The sequence below is a fragment of the Pongo abelii genome, chromosome 6 (genome assembly GCF_028885655.2).
Source record: "Pongo abelii isolate AG06213 chromosome 6, NHGRI_mPonAbe1-v2.0_pri, whole genome shotgun sequence".
In the NCBI taxonomy this organism is placed as follows: Eukaryota; Metazoa; Chordata; class Mammalia; order Primates; family Hominidae; genus Pongo; species Pongo abelii.
In genome coordinates, this window is record NC_071991.2 from 55,325,297 (window position 1) to 55,340,679 (window position 15,383).

The following is a 15,383-nucleotide window of genomic DNA, read 5'->3' on the forward strand; positions in this document are numbered from 1 at the left end:
CCATGCCTGGCCCCAGCCCCTTCTTTCTAAATTGAAGGAGACATAATTTCTAAGGATGTGTTAAGAAAACTAGGAGCTAAAATATTAAATCACACCTAGGATCTTTAAGCTTAATTCAAATACATAGAAATATATCCTCAACTGATAGATACTGTGCACTGTAAAGAGAGAAGATGAGTTAGTGTCCAGATCCTTTTTTGGGAGGTGCCGTAAGTATTTCAACTATTTTACCTGACTTTTTTTTCTTTTATTTGAGAAAGTTCATGATAGTTTTATTTTATTCCATAAAACATTTAACATAATCTGGGAATTTTTTTTTCTTCTTTTGTCAAAGCAAAAAGCCAGAGATAACAGAGCTGCTTTATGCATTAATAAAGTACAGATGTCAAATGAGTCCATGAAAAGGCAGCAACAGCAAGATAGCATTGATCCCAGCTCTCGTGTTGATTCGGAGCTTTTTAAAGATCCTTTAAAGCAAAGAGAATCAGAACATGAACAGGAGTGGAAATTTAGACAGGTATGGAATTTTTGGATAATCTACTTTTTGAAGTTACATTTTTGTTTTGAGAAGGGAGGTCTTTGCATTGTTATTTTAGAATATAGTTCTTAGACCATGAAAATTTGATTTAGGATAGACTTGTTTCTCTTTTCAGTAAAATATATTTAAATTGATTTGGGAAGTTTATCAAAATATTATAAACAATATACTGCCCTAGGCACAAATGGAACATACCATGGTGAGTAATTTCTCTTCTTCAGGAATTCATAATCTAATATGGGAGCAATCTGGTAGCTGCTGACATCAAACATTAACTTTCTGTTGCTTTTTCCCCCCATGATGGTAGTTTTCTTCCTTAACCTAAATATGATTGCTTTTTCTTTTCTATTTTAATAGCAAATGCGTCAGAAAAGTAAGCAGCAAGCTAAAATTGAAGCCACACAGAAACTTGAACAGGTGAAACATGAGCAGCAGCAGCAGCAACAACAGCAGTTTGGTTCTCAGCATCTTCTGGTGCAGTCTGGTTCAGATACACCAAGTAGTGGGATACAGTCCTTTGACACCTCAGCCTGGCAGTGGAAATATGTCTCCTGCACAGTCATTCCATAAAGAACTGTTTACAAAACAGCCACCCAGTACCCCTACGTCTACATCTTCAGATGATGTGTTTGTAAAACCACAAGCTCCACCTCCTCCTCCAGCCCCATCCCTGATTCCCATCCAGGATAGTCTTTCTCAGGCTCAGACTTCTCAGCCACCTTCACCACAAGTGTTTTCACCTGGGTCCTCTAACTCACAACCACCATCTCCAATGGATCCATATGCAAAAATGGTTGTTGGTACCCCTCGACGACCACCTGTGGGCCATAGTTTTTCCAGAAGAAATTCTGCTGCACCAGTGGAAAACTGTACACCTTTATCATTGGTATCTAGGCCCCTTCAAATGAATGATACAACAGGAAATAGGCCATCCCCAGTCAGAGATTTATGTTCTTCCTCCACGACAAATAATCACCCCTATGCAAAACCTCCAGACACACCTAGGCCTGTGATGACAGATCAATTTCCCAAATCCTTGGGCCTATCCCAGTCTCCTGTGGTTTCAGAACAGACTGCAAAAGGCTCTGTAGCAGCTGGAACCAATGATCACTTTACTAAACCATCTCCTAGGGCAGATGTGCTTCAAAGACAAAGGATACCTGACTCATGCACAACCCTTGTTGACACCTGCACCTCTTGATAGTGGTCCTGGACCTTTTAAGACTCCAATGCAACCTCCTCCATCCTCTCAGGATCCTTATGGATCAGTGTCACAGGCATCAAGGCGATTGTTGACCCTTATGAAAGGCCTGCTTTGACACCAAGACCTATAGATAATTTTTCTCATAATTAGTCAAATGATCCATATAGTCAGCCTCCCTTAACCCCACATCCAGCAATGAATGAATCTTTTGCCCATCCTTCAAGGGCTTTTTGCCAGCCTGGAACCATATCAAGGCCAACATCTCAGGACCCATACTCCCAATCCCCAGGAGCTCCACGACCTGTTCTAGATTCTTATTCCCAATCTTCAGGAACACCTAGGTCCAATACAGACCCTTACTCTCAACCTCCTGGAACTCCCCGGCCTACTATTGTTGACCCATATAGTCAGCAGCCCCCAACCCCAAGACCATCTACACAAACTTACTTGTTTCTTACACCTGTAACTAATCAGAGGCGTTCTGATCCATATGCTCATCCTCCTGGAACACCAAGACCTGGAATTTCTGTCCCTTACTCTCAGCCACCAGCAACACCAAGGCCAAGGATTTCAGAGGGTTTTACTAGGTCCTCAATGACAAGACCAGTCCTCATGCCAAATCAGGATCCTTTCCTGCAAGCAGCACAAAACCGAGGACCAGCTTTACCTGGCCTGTTGGTAAGGCCACCTGATACATGTTCCCAGACACCTAGGCCCCCTGGACCTGGTCTTTCAGACACATTTAGCCATGTTTCCCCATCTGCTGCCCGTGATCCCTATGATCAGCCTCCAATGACTCCAAGATCTCAGTCTGACTCTTGGAACAAGTCAAACTGCCCATGATGTTGCTGATCAGCCAAGGCCTGAATCAGAGGGGAGCTTTTGTGCATCTTCAAACTCTCCAATGTACTCCCAAGGCCAGCAGTTCTCTGATGTCTCCCAACTTCCTGGACCTGTGCCAACTTCAGGAGTAACTGATACACAGAATACTGTAATATGGCCCAAGCAGATACAGAGAAATTGAGACAGGTAAACACATTGTATGTTCTCAGTTTTAAATGTATTATTTGAGGAAGCTGTTCATTTCATCAAACTGAGTAACTTCTACACAGGAGTTAATTTTTTATTTTTTTATTCTGTAGAGTTTGTCATACTGCAAAAAAGAGAAATGAAATTGATGAAATTAACACCAGTTTAATTTATTCTGTATCTGATTTCAGTCTTCACGAATTCGCAGGGGAATCCTTAAATATTAAAGCTTTGTTTTGTGATAGTTGTCTGGCAAGGAAAAGGACCCAAATCATCAAATTATTTTTCCTAATATATTGAATAGTTAAATGTAACTGGTATTTCATCAAACTTTGGAACATTACCATAGCCACATAATGAAAGTATCAGGATTTAAAAAGCCACTAACCTGTCAGGCATGGTGGTGCATGCTTGTAATCCCAGCTACTTGAGAGGCTGAGACAGGAGGATCGCTTGAGTCCAGGAATTTGAGGCCAGCCTGGGCAACATAGCAAGATCCCATATCTAAAAATAAAAAGCCAGTAACCTTTACAAAGCCATTAATTACCACAAATCCCAGTGATTTTTGTTTCTTCCCATTTAGTGGCAGAAGTTATGTGAAATCATTCTCCAGCAGCAACAGCAGAAGAAGATTGCAGGTCGACAGGAGAAGGGGTCACAGGACTCACCTGCAGTGCCTCATCCAGGGCCTCTTCAACACTGGCAACCAGAGAATGTTAACCAGGCTTTCACCAGACCCCCACCTCCCTATCCTGGGAACATTAGGTCTCCTGTTGCCCCTCCTTTAGGACCTAGATGTGCTGTTTTCCCAAAAGATCAGCGTGGACCCTATCCTCCTGATGTTGCTAGTACGGGGATGAGACCTCATGGATTTAGGTAATGCTTTTAATTTCCTGCCAAATTTAAATTGCTATTAGAAGAGGGAAACAGAGCTGGGTGTGGTGGCTTGTGCCTGTAATCCTAGCTACTGGCTGAGGCAGGAGGATTGCTTGAGGCTAGGAGTCTGAGACCAGCCTGGGCAATATAGTGAGACCCCCACCCCCACCTCTTAAACAAATTTTAAAATTTTTAAAAAGAAATAGACAAATGAAGTTAGTAGGAAGCTGTTACTGCTTTCTACTTCTTTCTCCCCTTTGAAATATATATAATCAACTATTTAGTGCTAATGAGAGGTCATAGACATTTTTTTCCCCTCTAAGAACTCTACAGACTGAAAACATTACCTTTGTTTTTAAGTATTAACTGTGTTAGCATTACCTTGCACCCTTAATGATGTAGTTTATCGTATGACATCCTCAAAATGTAGCTATTCTGTGTAGGCAAAGCCTCCTACGATGTAATGAGACTTGTCCTCTCTCCAAATTTCTACCTTTTAACTTTACATTCTAAATTAATTTTAGGCTGGGCGCAGTGGCTCAGGCTTGTAATCCCAATACTTTGGGAGGCCGAGGTGGGTGGATCACTTGAGGTCAGGAGTTCGAGACCAACCTGGCCAACATGGTAAAACCCTGCCTCTAGTAAAAATACAAAAATTGGCCAGCCATGGCAGCATGCACTGTGCCTGTATTCGCAGCTACTCAGGAGGCTGAGTAAAAAAGATCGCTTGAACCCGGGAGGTGGAGGTTGCAGTGAGCCGAGGTCATGCCACTGCACTTCAGCCTGGGAGACAGAACGAGACTCTGTCTCAATTTAAAAAAAAATAATAATAAATTTTAGAGATTTCCAAACTGAAAGGACTTTCCCTTTAGGAACTTTCCATGGTGAGATAGGGTTGTAAGTTAGTGGTGATGAATCATAAGAATGTTTCCTTTTTCAAAGTGGCTTAAGTCAAAGCCAAACCTATGCCCTAGTTATAATAAGGAAATAGTTCTTCAAGATATGCTTTTTAGTTTTAGGCCTTTTAGTCTTATATCTACCTCCATGTTATATTCTTTTAGTTTCCTTTTCTTCTACCTTAGTTGTAATTTATGCCTCTTGCTACATTTTATATTCTGTGTAAGTTGCCTGTAATCTTACTCTTAATTTCCCTTTTTTCTTCCACCTTGTTATAATTTATGCCTCTTGCTATGCTTTGTATTCTGTGTAAGTTGCCTGTAATCCTGTCTAGAAGGAAGTACAATATAAAATAGTCCAACAATTTATTCATTTACTTAATCTTTATAGATGAGGCCTACTCGTCTTTTTCTCTAAGTTTAGTCTATCCCGTCATCAAACCTATGCCTTTGTAGTCTCATGTACTGAGGCCTGTAAGTCCCTCAATAGGTATGAAGACCTATCTTCATTCAAACATCCTCCCCAAATCAGCCTCCTCCATCGAACCTCCCTAAATATAGATAAAAGAAACTCTTCCTGAAAAAGTCCAGTAGTATTGTTCTTATCTCTGAACAATTGATTTCATCTGCTTGGTTGTTGTTCCTTCGTCTTCATTTTTGTTATCTGTTAAATCTTAAGCCTTTAGAGCTCAGATATGGTGTTCATTATAGGATTCTTAGCAAAATCTTACTTGCATATGAATACCTGTAAATACTTTTTAATGGTGATAGCTTTGGTTTTGTAAGTCATTGTATTTGGCAACATTTTGTATGTACAGTTTAATTGAAGACTTTTCTTTTTTTCAACTTAACTCTAAATTTAACATAATACCTATTTGCTTTTTTTTTTTTTAAAAGATTTGGATTTCCAGGAGGTAGTCATGGTACCATGCCGAGTCAAGAGCGCTTCCTTGTGCCTCCTCAACAAATACAGGGATCTGGAGTTTCTCCACAGCTAAGAAGATCAATATCTGTAGATATGCCTAGACCTTTAAATAACTCACAGATGAATAATCCAGTTGGACTTCCTCAGCATTTTTCACCACAGAGCTTGCCAGTTCAGCAGCACAACATACTGGGCGAAGCATATATTGAACTGAGACATAGAGCTCCTGACGGAAGGTAACGGCTGCCTTTCAGTGCTCCACCTGGCAGCGTTGTAGAGGCATCTTCTAATCTGAGACATGGAAACTTCATTCCCTGGCCAGACTTTCCGGGCCCTAGACACACAGAGCCCATGAGACGAACCTCCCCAGGGTCTACCTAATCAGCTACCTGTGCACCCAGATTTGGAACAAGTGCCACCATCTCAACAAGAGCAAGGTCATTCTGTCCATTTATCTTCTATGGTCATGAGGGCTCTGAACCATCCACTAGGTGGTGAATTTTCAGAAGCTCCTTTGTCAACATCTGTACCATCTGAAACAACGTCTGATAATTTACAGATAGCCACCCAACCTTCTGATGGTCTAGAAGAAAAACTCGATTCTGATGACCCTTCTGTGAAAGAACTGGATGTTAAAGACCCTGAGGGGGTTGAAGTCAAAGACTTAGATGATGAAGATCTTGAAAACTTAAATTTAGATACAGAGGATGGCAAGGTAGTTGAATTGGATACTTTAGATAATTTGGAAACTAATGATCCCAACCTGGATGACCTCTTAAGGTCAGGAGAGTTTGATATCATTGCAGATACAGATCCATAACTTGACATGGGAGATAAGAAAAGCATGTTTAATGAGGAACTAGACCTTCCAATTGATGATAAGTTAGATAATCAGTGTGTATCTGTTGAACCAAAAAAAAGGAACAAGAAGACAAAACTCTGGTTCTCTCTGATAAACATTCACCACAGAAAAAATCCACTGTTACCAATGAGGTAAAAACGGAAGTACTGTCTCCAAATTCTAAGGTGGAATCCAAATGTGAAATTGAAAAAAGTGATGAGAATAAAGATAATGTTGACACTCCTTGCTCACAGGCTTCTGCTCACTCCGACCTAAATGATGGAGAAAAGACTTCTTTGCATCCTTGTGATCCAGCTCTATTTGAGAAAAGAACCAATCAAGAAACTGCTGGCCCTGGTGCAAATGTCATTCAAGCATCCACTCAACTACCTGCTCAAGATGTAATAAACTCTTGTGGCATAACTGGATCAACTCCAGTTCTCTCAAGTTTACTTGCTAATGAGAAATCTGATAATTCAGACATTAGGCCATTGGGCTCTCCACCACCAACTCTGCCGGCCTCACCATCCAATCATGTGTCAAGTTTGCCTCCTTTAATAGCACCGCCTGGCCATGTTTTGGATAATACCATGAATTCTAATGTAACAGTGGTCTCTAGGGTAAACCATGTTTTTTCTCAGGGTGTGCAGGTAAATCCAGGATTCATTCCAGGTCAATCAACAGGTAACCACAATCTGGGGACAGGAAAACCTACAACTCAAACTGGGCCTCTAACAAGTCAGTCTGGTACCAGTAGCATATCTGGACCCCAACAGCTAATGATTCCTCAAACATTAGCACAGCAGAATAGAGAGAGGCCCCTTCTTCTAGAAGAACAGCCTCTACTTCTACAGGATCTTTTGGATCAAGAAAGGCAAGAACAGCAGCAGCAAAGACAGATGCAAGCCATGATTCGTCAGCGATCAGAACCATTCTTCCCTAATATTGGTAGGAGTTTCTTGAGTTTCAGCATATATTACTATGGGTATTAGAATGGCATGCGATATGCTTATAAGATTTTATTATTAGAATTACAGTTGGAATAGAGCACTGAGTTTTTCTATTCCTCCTTGAGGGTTTTTTTTGTTTTGTTTGAGACGGAGTCTCACTGTGTCACCCAAGATGGAGTGCAGTGGTGCGATCTCAGCTTACTGCAACCTCTACCTCCCGGGTTCAAGTGATTGTCCTGCCTCAGCCTCCCGAGTAGCTGGGACTACAGACACGCGCCACCATGCCTGGCTAATTTTTGTATTTTTAGTAGAGGTGCGGGGTTTCACCATGTTGGCCAGGCTGGTCTCAAACTCCTGACCTCAGGTGATCCGCCTGCTTTGGCCTCCCAAAGTGCTGGGATTACAGGCGTGAGCCACCCTGCCTGGCCCTCCTTGAACTTTAGAATGAAAGCAGTTGGCTGGGCACAGTGGCTCACGCCTGTAATCCTAGCGCTTTGGGAGGCCGAGGCAGACAGATTGCCTCAGCTCAGGAGTTCCAGACCAGCCTGGGCAACACAGGACATGGATGAAGCTGGAAACCATCATTCTCAGCAAACTAATGCAGGAACAGAAAACCAAACACTGCATATTCTCACTCATAAGTGGGAGTTGAGCAATGAGAACACATGGACACAGGGAGGGGAACATCACACACCGGAACCTGTCGGGGGGTGGGGGGCTAGGGGACGGATAGCATTAGGAGAAATACCTAATGTAGATGACGGGTTGGTGGGTGAAGCAAACCACCATGGCATGTGTATACCTATGTAACAAACCATCACGTTCTGCACATGTATCCCAGAATTTAAAGTATAATAATTAAAAAAAAATAACAAAAAATTAGCTGGGCATAGCAGCGTGCACCTGTAGTCCCAGTTATTCGGGAGACAGAGGCAGGAGAATGGTGTGAACCCAGGAGGTGGAAGTTGCAGTGAGGCGAGATCGCGCCATTGCACTCCAGCCTGGGGGACAGAGCGAGACTCTGTCTCAAAAAAAAAATGAAAGCAATGAAGAGTTTTAGATTCTTTCCAGGTAAATTAAGAGATTCAAAACTGAGTTACAAACTTCCCTCAATTCTATTATTTATGGAATTGTTTAATAGAAACTAGTTGTCTTCTTAGTTCCTACATTCCAACCATTGTTGCCATATGTTTTCGGTCATGGAAGGATGAATTTAAGAAAACTATGATGGAAATAAAGCTTCTTACTGTCCTTTTGTGTATGACAAATGCTTGGCGATTTTTTGCTATATAAACCTCTTTGTTTCTAATGGTTTACTGATTCTAAAAACAACAAAAGCAATGCAGTCAAAATGCCTCAGTGCCTCTAAGAATAAGAATTAGCAATCAAAGGGCACATGTCTAAGCAGTGTGCCTTATTATAAATAATAAAATTGACATTCCGTTTTATATATCCCCAATTTCATCATTTTGCTCCCTTTTTTTCGTTTAGATGCAGATAAGTTTTTTCTTAGTAGCTTCTTATTGAGAGGGTATACCCTTAAGAAATTGGTGCATTTTTCTTTTAAGAGTGATAACTAATTTAGTAGAATTCCTTAGTATTGCAAATTCTTATTTGTGATGTTATATTTACTAAAGAAGCCATTCTGATTAGCGTTGCAAAAGTTTGGATGAAAGGGAATTAATTGCTTCGCTTTAGATTATTGCTTATAATCTCCCTTAAACTTGACTTTTTGTTTTAATTCCTGCAGGACTAAGGTATTAAAGCATGATTCAATTAAGGACTACTGAGATGCAATTAAACCCAGGATAAGGTTGCCATCTCAGAAATCTGTAATGATTATTAAATAATAAAGTTTAAGAGCTTGTAATATTTGAATTACTTCTTAGTGTACCTTGAACTAATTACTATGAACTAAGTAACTTTATATTTCTTTTCTATGATGCAATTACAGATCCTATAATGAAAGCCAAAATGGTGGCCCTTAAAGGCATAAATAAAGTGATGGCACAAAACAATCTGGGCATGCCACCAATGGTGATGAGCAGGTAGGTGGAGTGGCTGCTTGTTTTTACTGGGCATCTAGACATTCATGAAATCATTACTAGTTTTTAGAAAAAACATACAGAAAATGGAAAGCCCTTGTTCTAGGAATGAACAATACTATTCAAGTTGTCATGGCATCAGCTCGATATGATCAGATATAAAATGCTATACCAATTTAAGAAATTAGTGTAAGAACCAGTTTAAGAGCATTAGTCTCAAGGACGGTAAATGTAAAACATCTTTAAAAGATTTGGAAGATTGGATTTCCTGATTACTCAAATCAAAGTATTTAAGTCTGTGCTCTTTTAAATACCTTTAGAATTGTTCATGTTATCTAAGATTTTTTTCAGTTAAGACACTGAGTGATTAAAGCAATTATAAATTCAGTTCTAAAATAAAATGTTCCCAAACTGGTTTTGAATCAGAAAAAGAAAGTTACAAGGAATAGATAAGAGGACAGTTGGAAGTTGGAGTTACAGAGTTTGTCTTTTCTCTCTTAGGAGAAAAACAGAAATTATGCATTAAAGAAGACAGTAGGGGTTATTTCAATATCTGAATTTTTGAAATTATGCCCTCTAAAGGTTATTAACCACAGGGCACTGTTTCTTAAATTTTGATCATGGACCACTATGAGAATTATGGGGTAATTTTTTTTAAAATGCAGATTATTTTGCTCTACTGCAGACCTACTAAATAAGAATATCTGGAGATGGTTGCCTGTGTGTCTGTATTTTTAGCAAGCATCATGAATGAGTCTTACGTGTATTACTATATGAGAACCTCTGTCAATAAAGTAAGCACAGAGCCTCAATTTAGTCTAATTATCTTGTTGAAAAACTTTTATATAAAAAATGTGGATGATTATAGAATTGAATATAAAATTTGCACGAATTTAGGATGTATATATTTCAAAGAAATTTGAATTTTTAAGGGTATGGTTCTTTTCAATTGTTGAGATACTTTGGACATGGTTAAGAAGCATTTTTGAGATCAAAATAGAGATAGTGGTTTCTAATGATTTTCATTACTGAGCAATATTTATTAACACTATTTCTCTATCGTAGAGGTTCCTAACTGTTTTATGTCTTGAATCTTTTTGGATTCCAGTGAAGCCTTTGAAATTCTCAGAATGTTTTATATGCAGAAAATTTAAAACATAGCATTACAAAGGAAATGATTATACTTGAAATATAGTTATTAAAATATAATTAAATTTATGGTATATATGCTCCTTAAAGTATTAACAAATTTAGCAATAAACCATAATTTGAAAGTAATAATGAACATAACTAATCTATTAGGTGCCTGCAACACTCAATAGGAAAATAATCTGTCTTCTATTGGTGATAGTCGTGGTATTTGCTAATAATATTGTAGTTTCTATGTATATTCAAAACAAGGAAATGCTGAGTTTTATTTACTACTTAGTTTTGTTTTTGTTTTTGTTTCTGAGACGGAGTTTCGCTCTTGTTGCCCAGGATAGAGTGCAATGGCTCACTGCAGCCTTCACCTCCGAGATTCAAGCGATTCTCCTGCATCAGCCTCTGGAGTAGCTGGGATTACAGGCACGTGCCACCATGCCCAGCTAATTTTTGTATTTTTAGTAGAGACAGGGTTTCACCATGTTGGTCAGGCTGGTCTTGAAGTCCTGACCTCAGGTGATCCACCTGCATCCGCCTCCCAAAGTGCTGGAATTACAGGCATGAGCCACTGCACCCGACCAGCACTTAGTTTTAAATATGGACCTCAGAATTTGAGGCCTTTCAGCATCTGATGCTCTTTTAGCATCATGCGTCTGCCGGTTAGATACATTAGTCATGTATCAGGTATATGGCTTACTATTCTACTGACTGCTTTTTAGAAGTGGAAGTGATAGTCCCTTCTTAGAGTAGTGTGATATGTTGAGTTAGGATGATAGACCATACGTGATATTCAGATTAGAAGATCATTTAGACCAGACCTGTAGCAGTGGGTAGGGTGACAGATGAATGAAAAACCTGAGTAAAAAATTTAAAAACATATTCTATATCCTAATAGTACTTAAATAGTAATATACAGCTTTGGAATACATTTTGAAAATTGTATATATATCTTGATATATTAAAGCATTTGATAATGCCAGAGGAAATATTTTCATGTAAGCAGTAATGCTTCTGTGAAGTTTTTATAGTTTTAATTAGAATGAGTAACATTTCTCTAAACATGTTTAACCATGCAGACTGATCTTGGTCAGTCGTCAATTTTTGATTTGCTTTAACATTAGATATAGAAATGTATGAAAATGTATGAAAATTCTTAAATTGGGAAATGTCTTTTGTTTTAGAATATAAAATAACTAAGCTCTCAATTAGTTTTTAACAAAGACTGGAATGAGAAAACATTTCCTTAGAGTTTATGTTATAAAACTAAATCAACTTATTTTTATTCTGAAGTCTTGAATTCATTTTATCGTAAGGTGGAGTGAGGCACATACTAGAGAGTAAAACCTCTAGAGTCAGCCTAGCTGGCTTCTTATTGCAGCCCTACTAGTCCTTGTGGGGAAGGTTACGGAATATCTCTGAATCTTACTTTCATCATAAGTAACATGAGGGTGCTAAGAGCACACACTTGATAGAATTACAGTGAGGATCACATCTGCTCAGTACATGAAAGGTAGGGCTTTAGTGTTTTGATGAAGAAGAAATTGCCACTATTCTACTCTGGAAGAGAAAACTGTTAAGCACCTAATACAGTTTTTAATTAATATTAATAATTTCTAAACGCTCATCATTTGATACTTGTGTACCCTGTTTTGACAGGTTCCCTTTTATGGGCCAGGCGGTAACTGGAACACAGAACAGTGAAGGACAGAACCTTGGACCACAGGCCATTCCTCAGGTAACACTGCCTGTAATGAGTCACTCTAGAATGCACGCTTTTCTGTTTTCCAGCAAACTCATGCTTTAGAGTAAGGCCCCTGCTAGAGAGTAGTACTAGGTTTGTGCAGAAGTAATTGCGGATTTCACCATACGCCATTTGCCAGTGGCAAAAACCGCAATTACTTTTTCACCAACGTAAATAGTAGCCTTATTATCAGCACAGCCAAAAGTAACCAAAAAGACATTTTACTGCTTTTTAAACAAAAGACAAATTAAGGTTAAAAAAATTGGCTGTGATTTCTGAAAAGGATTTATATACTTATGGGTTAAAAGTCACTTGATGGCAAAACCAAATGCTCAGGACTTTTGGTTTTACTTTTATTTACTTATTTTTAACTCCAGAAGGACATTTTCATGTCCTGCATTTTAGAATTAAACCCATTATATTTAAAATGTAAAACTTCTATAAATACTAGAAGACGGCTGGGCACGGTGGCTCACGCCTCTAATCCCAGCACTTTGGGAGGCCGAGATGGGCAAATTATGAAGTCAGCAGTTTGAGACCAGCATGACCAACATAGTGAAACCCCGTCTCTACTAAAAATACAAAAATTAGTCAGGCGTGGTGGCGCGCACCTATAGTCCCAGCTACTTGGGAGACTGAGGCAGGAGAATTGCTTGAACCCGGGAGGCAGAGGTTGCAGTGAGCCGAGATCACGCCACTGCACTCCAGCTTGGGTGACAGAGCGAGACTTCATCTCAAACAAACAAACAAAGCAACTAGAAAACAATATGCTGTATTTGTTTTTTCATTTTTTCTTCCCATCCTTGTTGAAAGATATGCTGTATTCTTAATATAATATCAAGCAGTATCTGGGGAAGTAAAACTCATGTAGTATTTTTGTCAATGATTTTTTTTTTATAAAGGGAGCTACCTACTATAATACATGTCCTGTTTTCTTCTTGCCCTGCCAGTTATGCTTTAGATTTATTATGCTGATAATTGTATTCTTCTCATTATTAAAAGAGGAAACAGAAGCCATTTGATATAATGGGAAAAGCATAGCCTTTATAGCTGAGTTTTTTGAAGAAATTATAGTTCCACTATGAATTTACTGTGCAACTTTGGGCAAATTCTTTAGCCTCTTGTTTTTTAATATGTCAGATGTTAAACCAGCTGTTTTGTAGTATTGTGAAGATTGCACATAATACATTCTGGCTGCTAGTATAAGTTTATAATTATTACCTTGTATACAGCTCATGTTAAGGAGAACTTGTGACAACTGGATAAACATTTTTCAACATTAATTTGTTAGGTGATTATCAGGGACTTGTGAGATTAATAACTGCTTGTTCAGTCACCTGGAAGAAATAAGACTTTTAACTTGAAAATAAAACGAATTAAATACTTATTATTTACTTTTTTTAAAATTTTTTTGGGAACAGGATCTTGCTGTGTTGCCCAGGCTGGCCTCAAACACCTGGGCTCAAGCGATCCTACCACCTCAGCCTCCCAAGTAGCCAGGACTACAGGCGTGTGTAGAAAATAAGACTAATATTTTTATTAACGTGTTTTTCTTTTATATTTGTGCATGTTAGAGACATTAGTTTTTGTTATAAATAACCATGCTGTGGAGTGGCATTTAGTCAATCTGGAACTTGTGTTTGATTGAAGAAGAAATCAGGTAAACTTCATCAAAAAGTGAGATTTTTTATATGGATCTCTCGCTTAGTATTAGCAGTAATTGATTTGCCCTGTATTATATTTCTGATGAATAATCCTTTACCTCAAGCATAATTGTTTTCAGCCAAAATCTAGACAGTATAGTAGTTCAGAGATAGTAATACGAATTCAGAATTAGGTTGCCACCACTAAATTCATTCTACTTTTTATAAAAAAAAACCTTTAAAAGATATCTTAGGAAATTAAAGGTTTTTTTCTTCCATTTCTTTTTCTTTCTTTCTTTTAAAGTTTTTTCCCTCCTTTAACTGAAATGTGGAATTAACATATTTGTAAATTTTACTTATTTTAGGATGGCAGTATAACACATCAGATTTCTGGGCCTAATCCTCCAAATTTTGGTCCAGGCTTTGTCAGTAAGTATAAATCTAATAAGTTAATGTTTTCTCGGGATTGCTTGTCTGCACTCTTATGTGTGCTGTTCTAAACCTGAAGTGAGTGTAGGTACACCAGTTCAAGCCCAGGTGCCCTCCTGTCTTATTAAACATCACTGCCCTATTAGGCAACTCTTCTTCAAGGTGTGTGTTTTCATTGCTTTTTTCACTGTGCATGAAGAATTATAGTTACAGAAAAGTATTTTAATACAGAAAAACCATCTTCCCCATTCTCTTCAATATTGTTGCTGTTTTTGTATACAGATTGGGCACTTTACAGTCTATAGAATTAAACCACTTTTGCTCTAAGAACTGTCTTCCTAAGTGACAAGGACACTAAATGGGAAAAACAAAGGGATTATACTTAGCAATAAGTTGGGTTAGCAGCATGGTGTAAAGGTCAGGTATGCAAGGTGCCCCTGAATCCTTTCTAGTTATTTGCAGGGGTCCCAAGGTGGTTCAGGATAGTGTTTAAAGTTCTCCCCAAACTGAACCTTTCTGAAATCTTCAGACTGTTTAGCTAACTTTTTTTTCACCATTATTTTTCATTTTGCTCACCTCTGCTCTCCTGGTTCCAGAAACCAGAAAGGCTTTCCTTGTGGTAGGTCTCATTCTACCAGAAGCAGAACTTCTGAAATCTTGTGAAAAAGCCTGTTCTTAAAAAATACCCTTCAAATTTAGTAGACTAGATTTCAAGTTCATACATGTACTGGAACTTCTGGGTTTAGGAACAAACCCAAAGTCTGACCTTTTGAAATTCCCCCTACATTAATTGTTACTATAATTTGAATACATATTTGCATTAAAAACAAGTAAAGAACTATACCAACTGGCTTTTTCTGGCTTTATTATGCCCATTGGCTTTGGTTGGATTCTTAATGTATGACAATATTCTGTTATCATTGATGTTATTTTCAGCAAATGTCCTTCTTAGAAACGTATTTATTCATTTCTTTGTCTTGTAGTGAGTCAAAAAGGTATATTCAGAATTTCACTACATACGATGACTTTTTTTTTCCCCTTGGACTGGGTATCAATGAAGTAAAGTGCCCTTAAAGAACAAAGAAGAGAATATTGGTACAAAATGAAGAGATATAGCCATTTG

At 38.4% G+C, this 15,383-nt stretch overlaps 1 protein-coding gene across 1 annotated transcript in view; it reads left to right on the top strand.

The window, feature by feature from the left end:
• Positions 1–15,383, top strand: part of LOC100449509 (histone-lysine N-methyltransferase 2C-like) — a 60,288-nt gene that overhangs the window by 12,446 nt on the left and 32,459 nt on the right. The window contains 14 exon segments of the mRNA XM_054560586.2: positions 335–517; positions 896–1,050; positions 1,052–1,705; positions 1,707–1,825; positions 1,828–2,560; positions 2,562–2,731; positions 2,734–2,771; positions 3,355–3,647; positions 5,441–5,828; positions 5,830–6,379; positions 6,382–7,257; positions 9,214–9,307; positions 12,104–12,182; positions 14,197–14,260. Coding sequence (XP_054416561.1) covers positions 335–517; positions 896–1,050; positions 1,052–1,705; positions 1,707–1,825; positions 1,828–2,560; positions 2,562–2,731; positions 2,734–2,771; positions 3,355–3,647; positions 5,441–5,828; positions 5,830–6,379; positions 6,382–7,257; positions 9,214–9,307; positions 12,104–12,182; positions 14,197–14,260 — 4,396 coding nt within the window.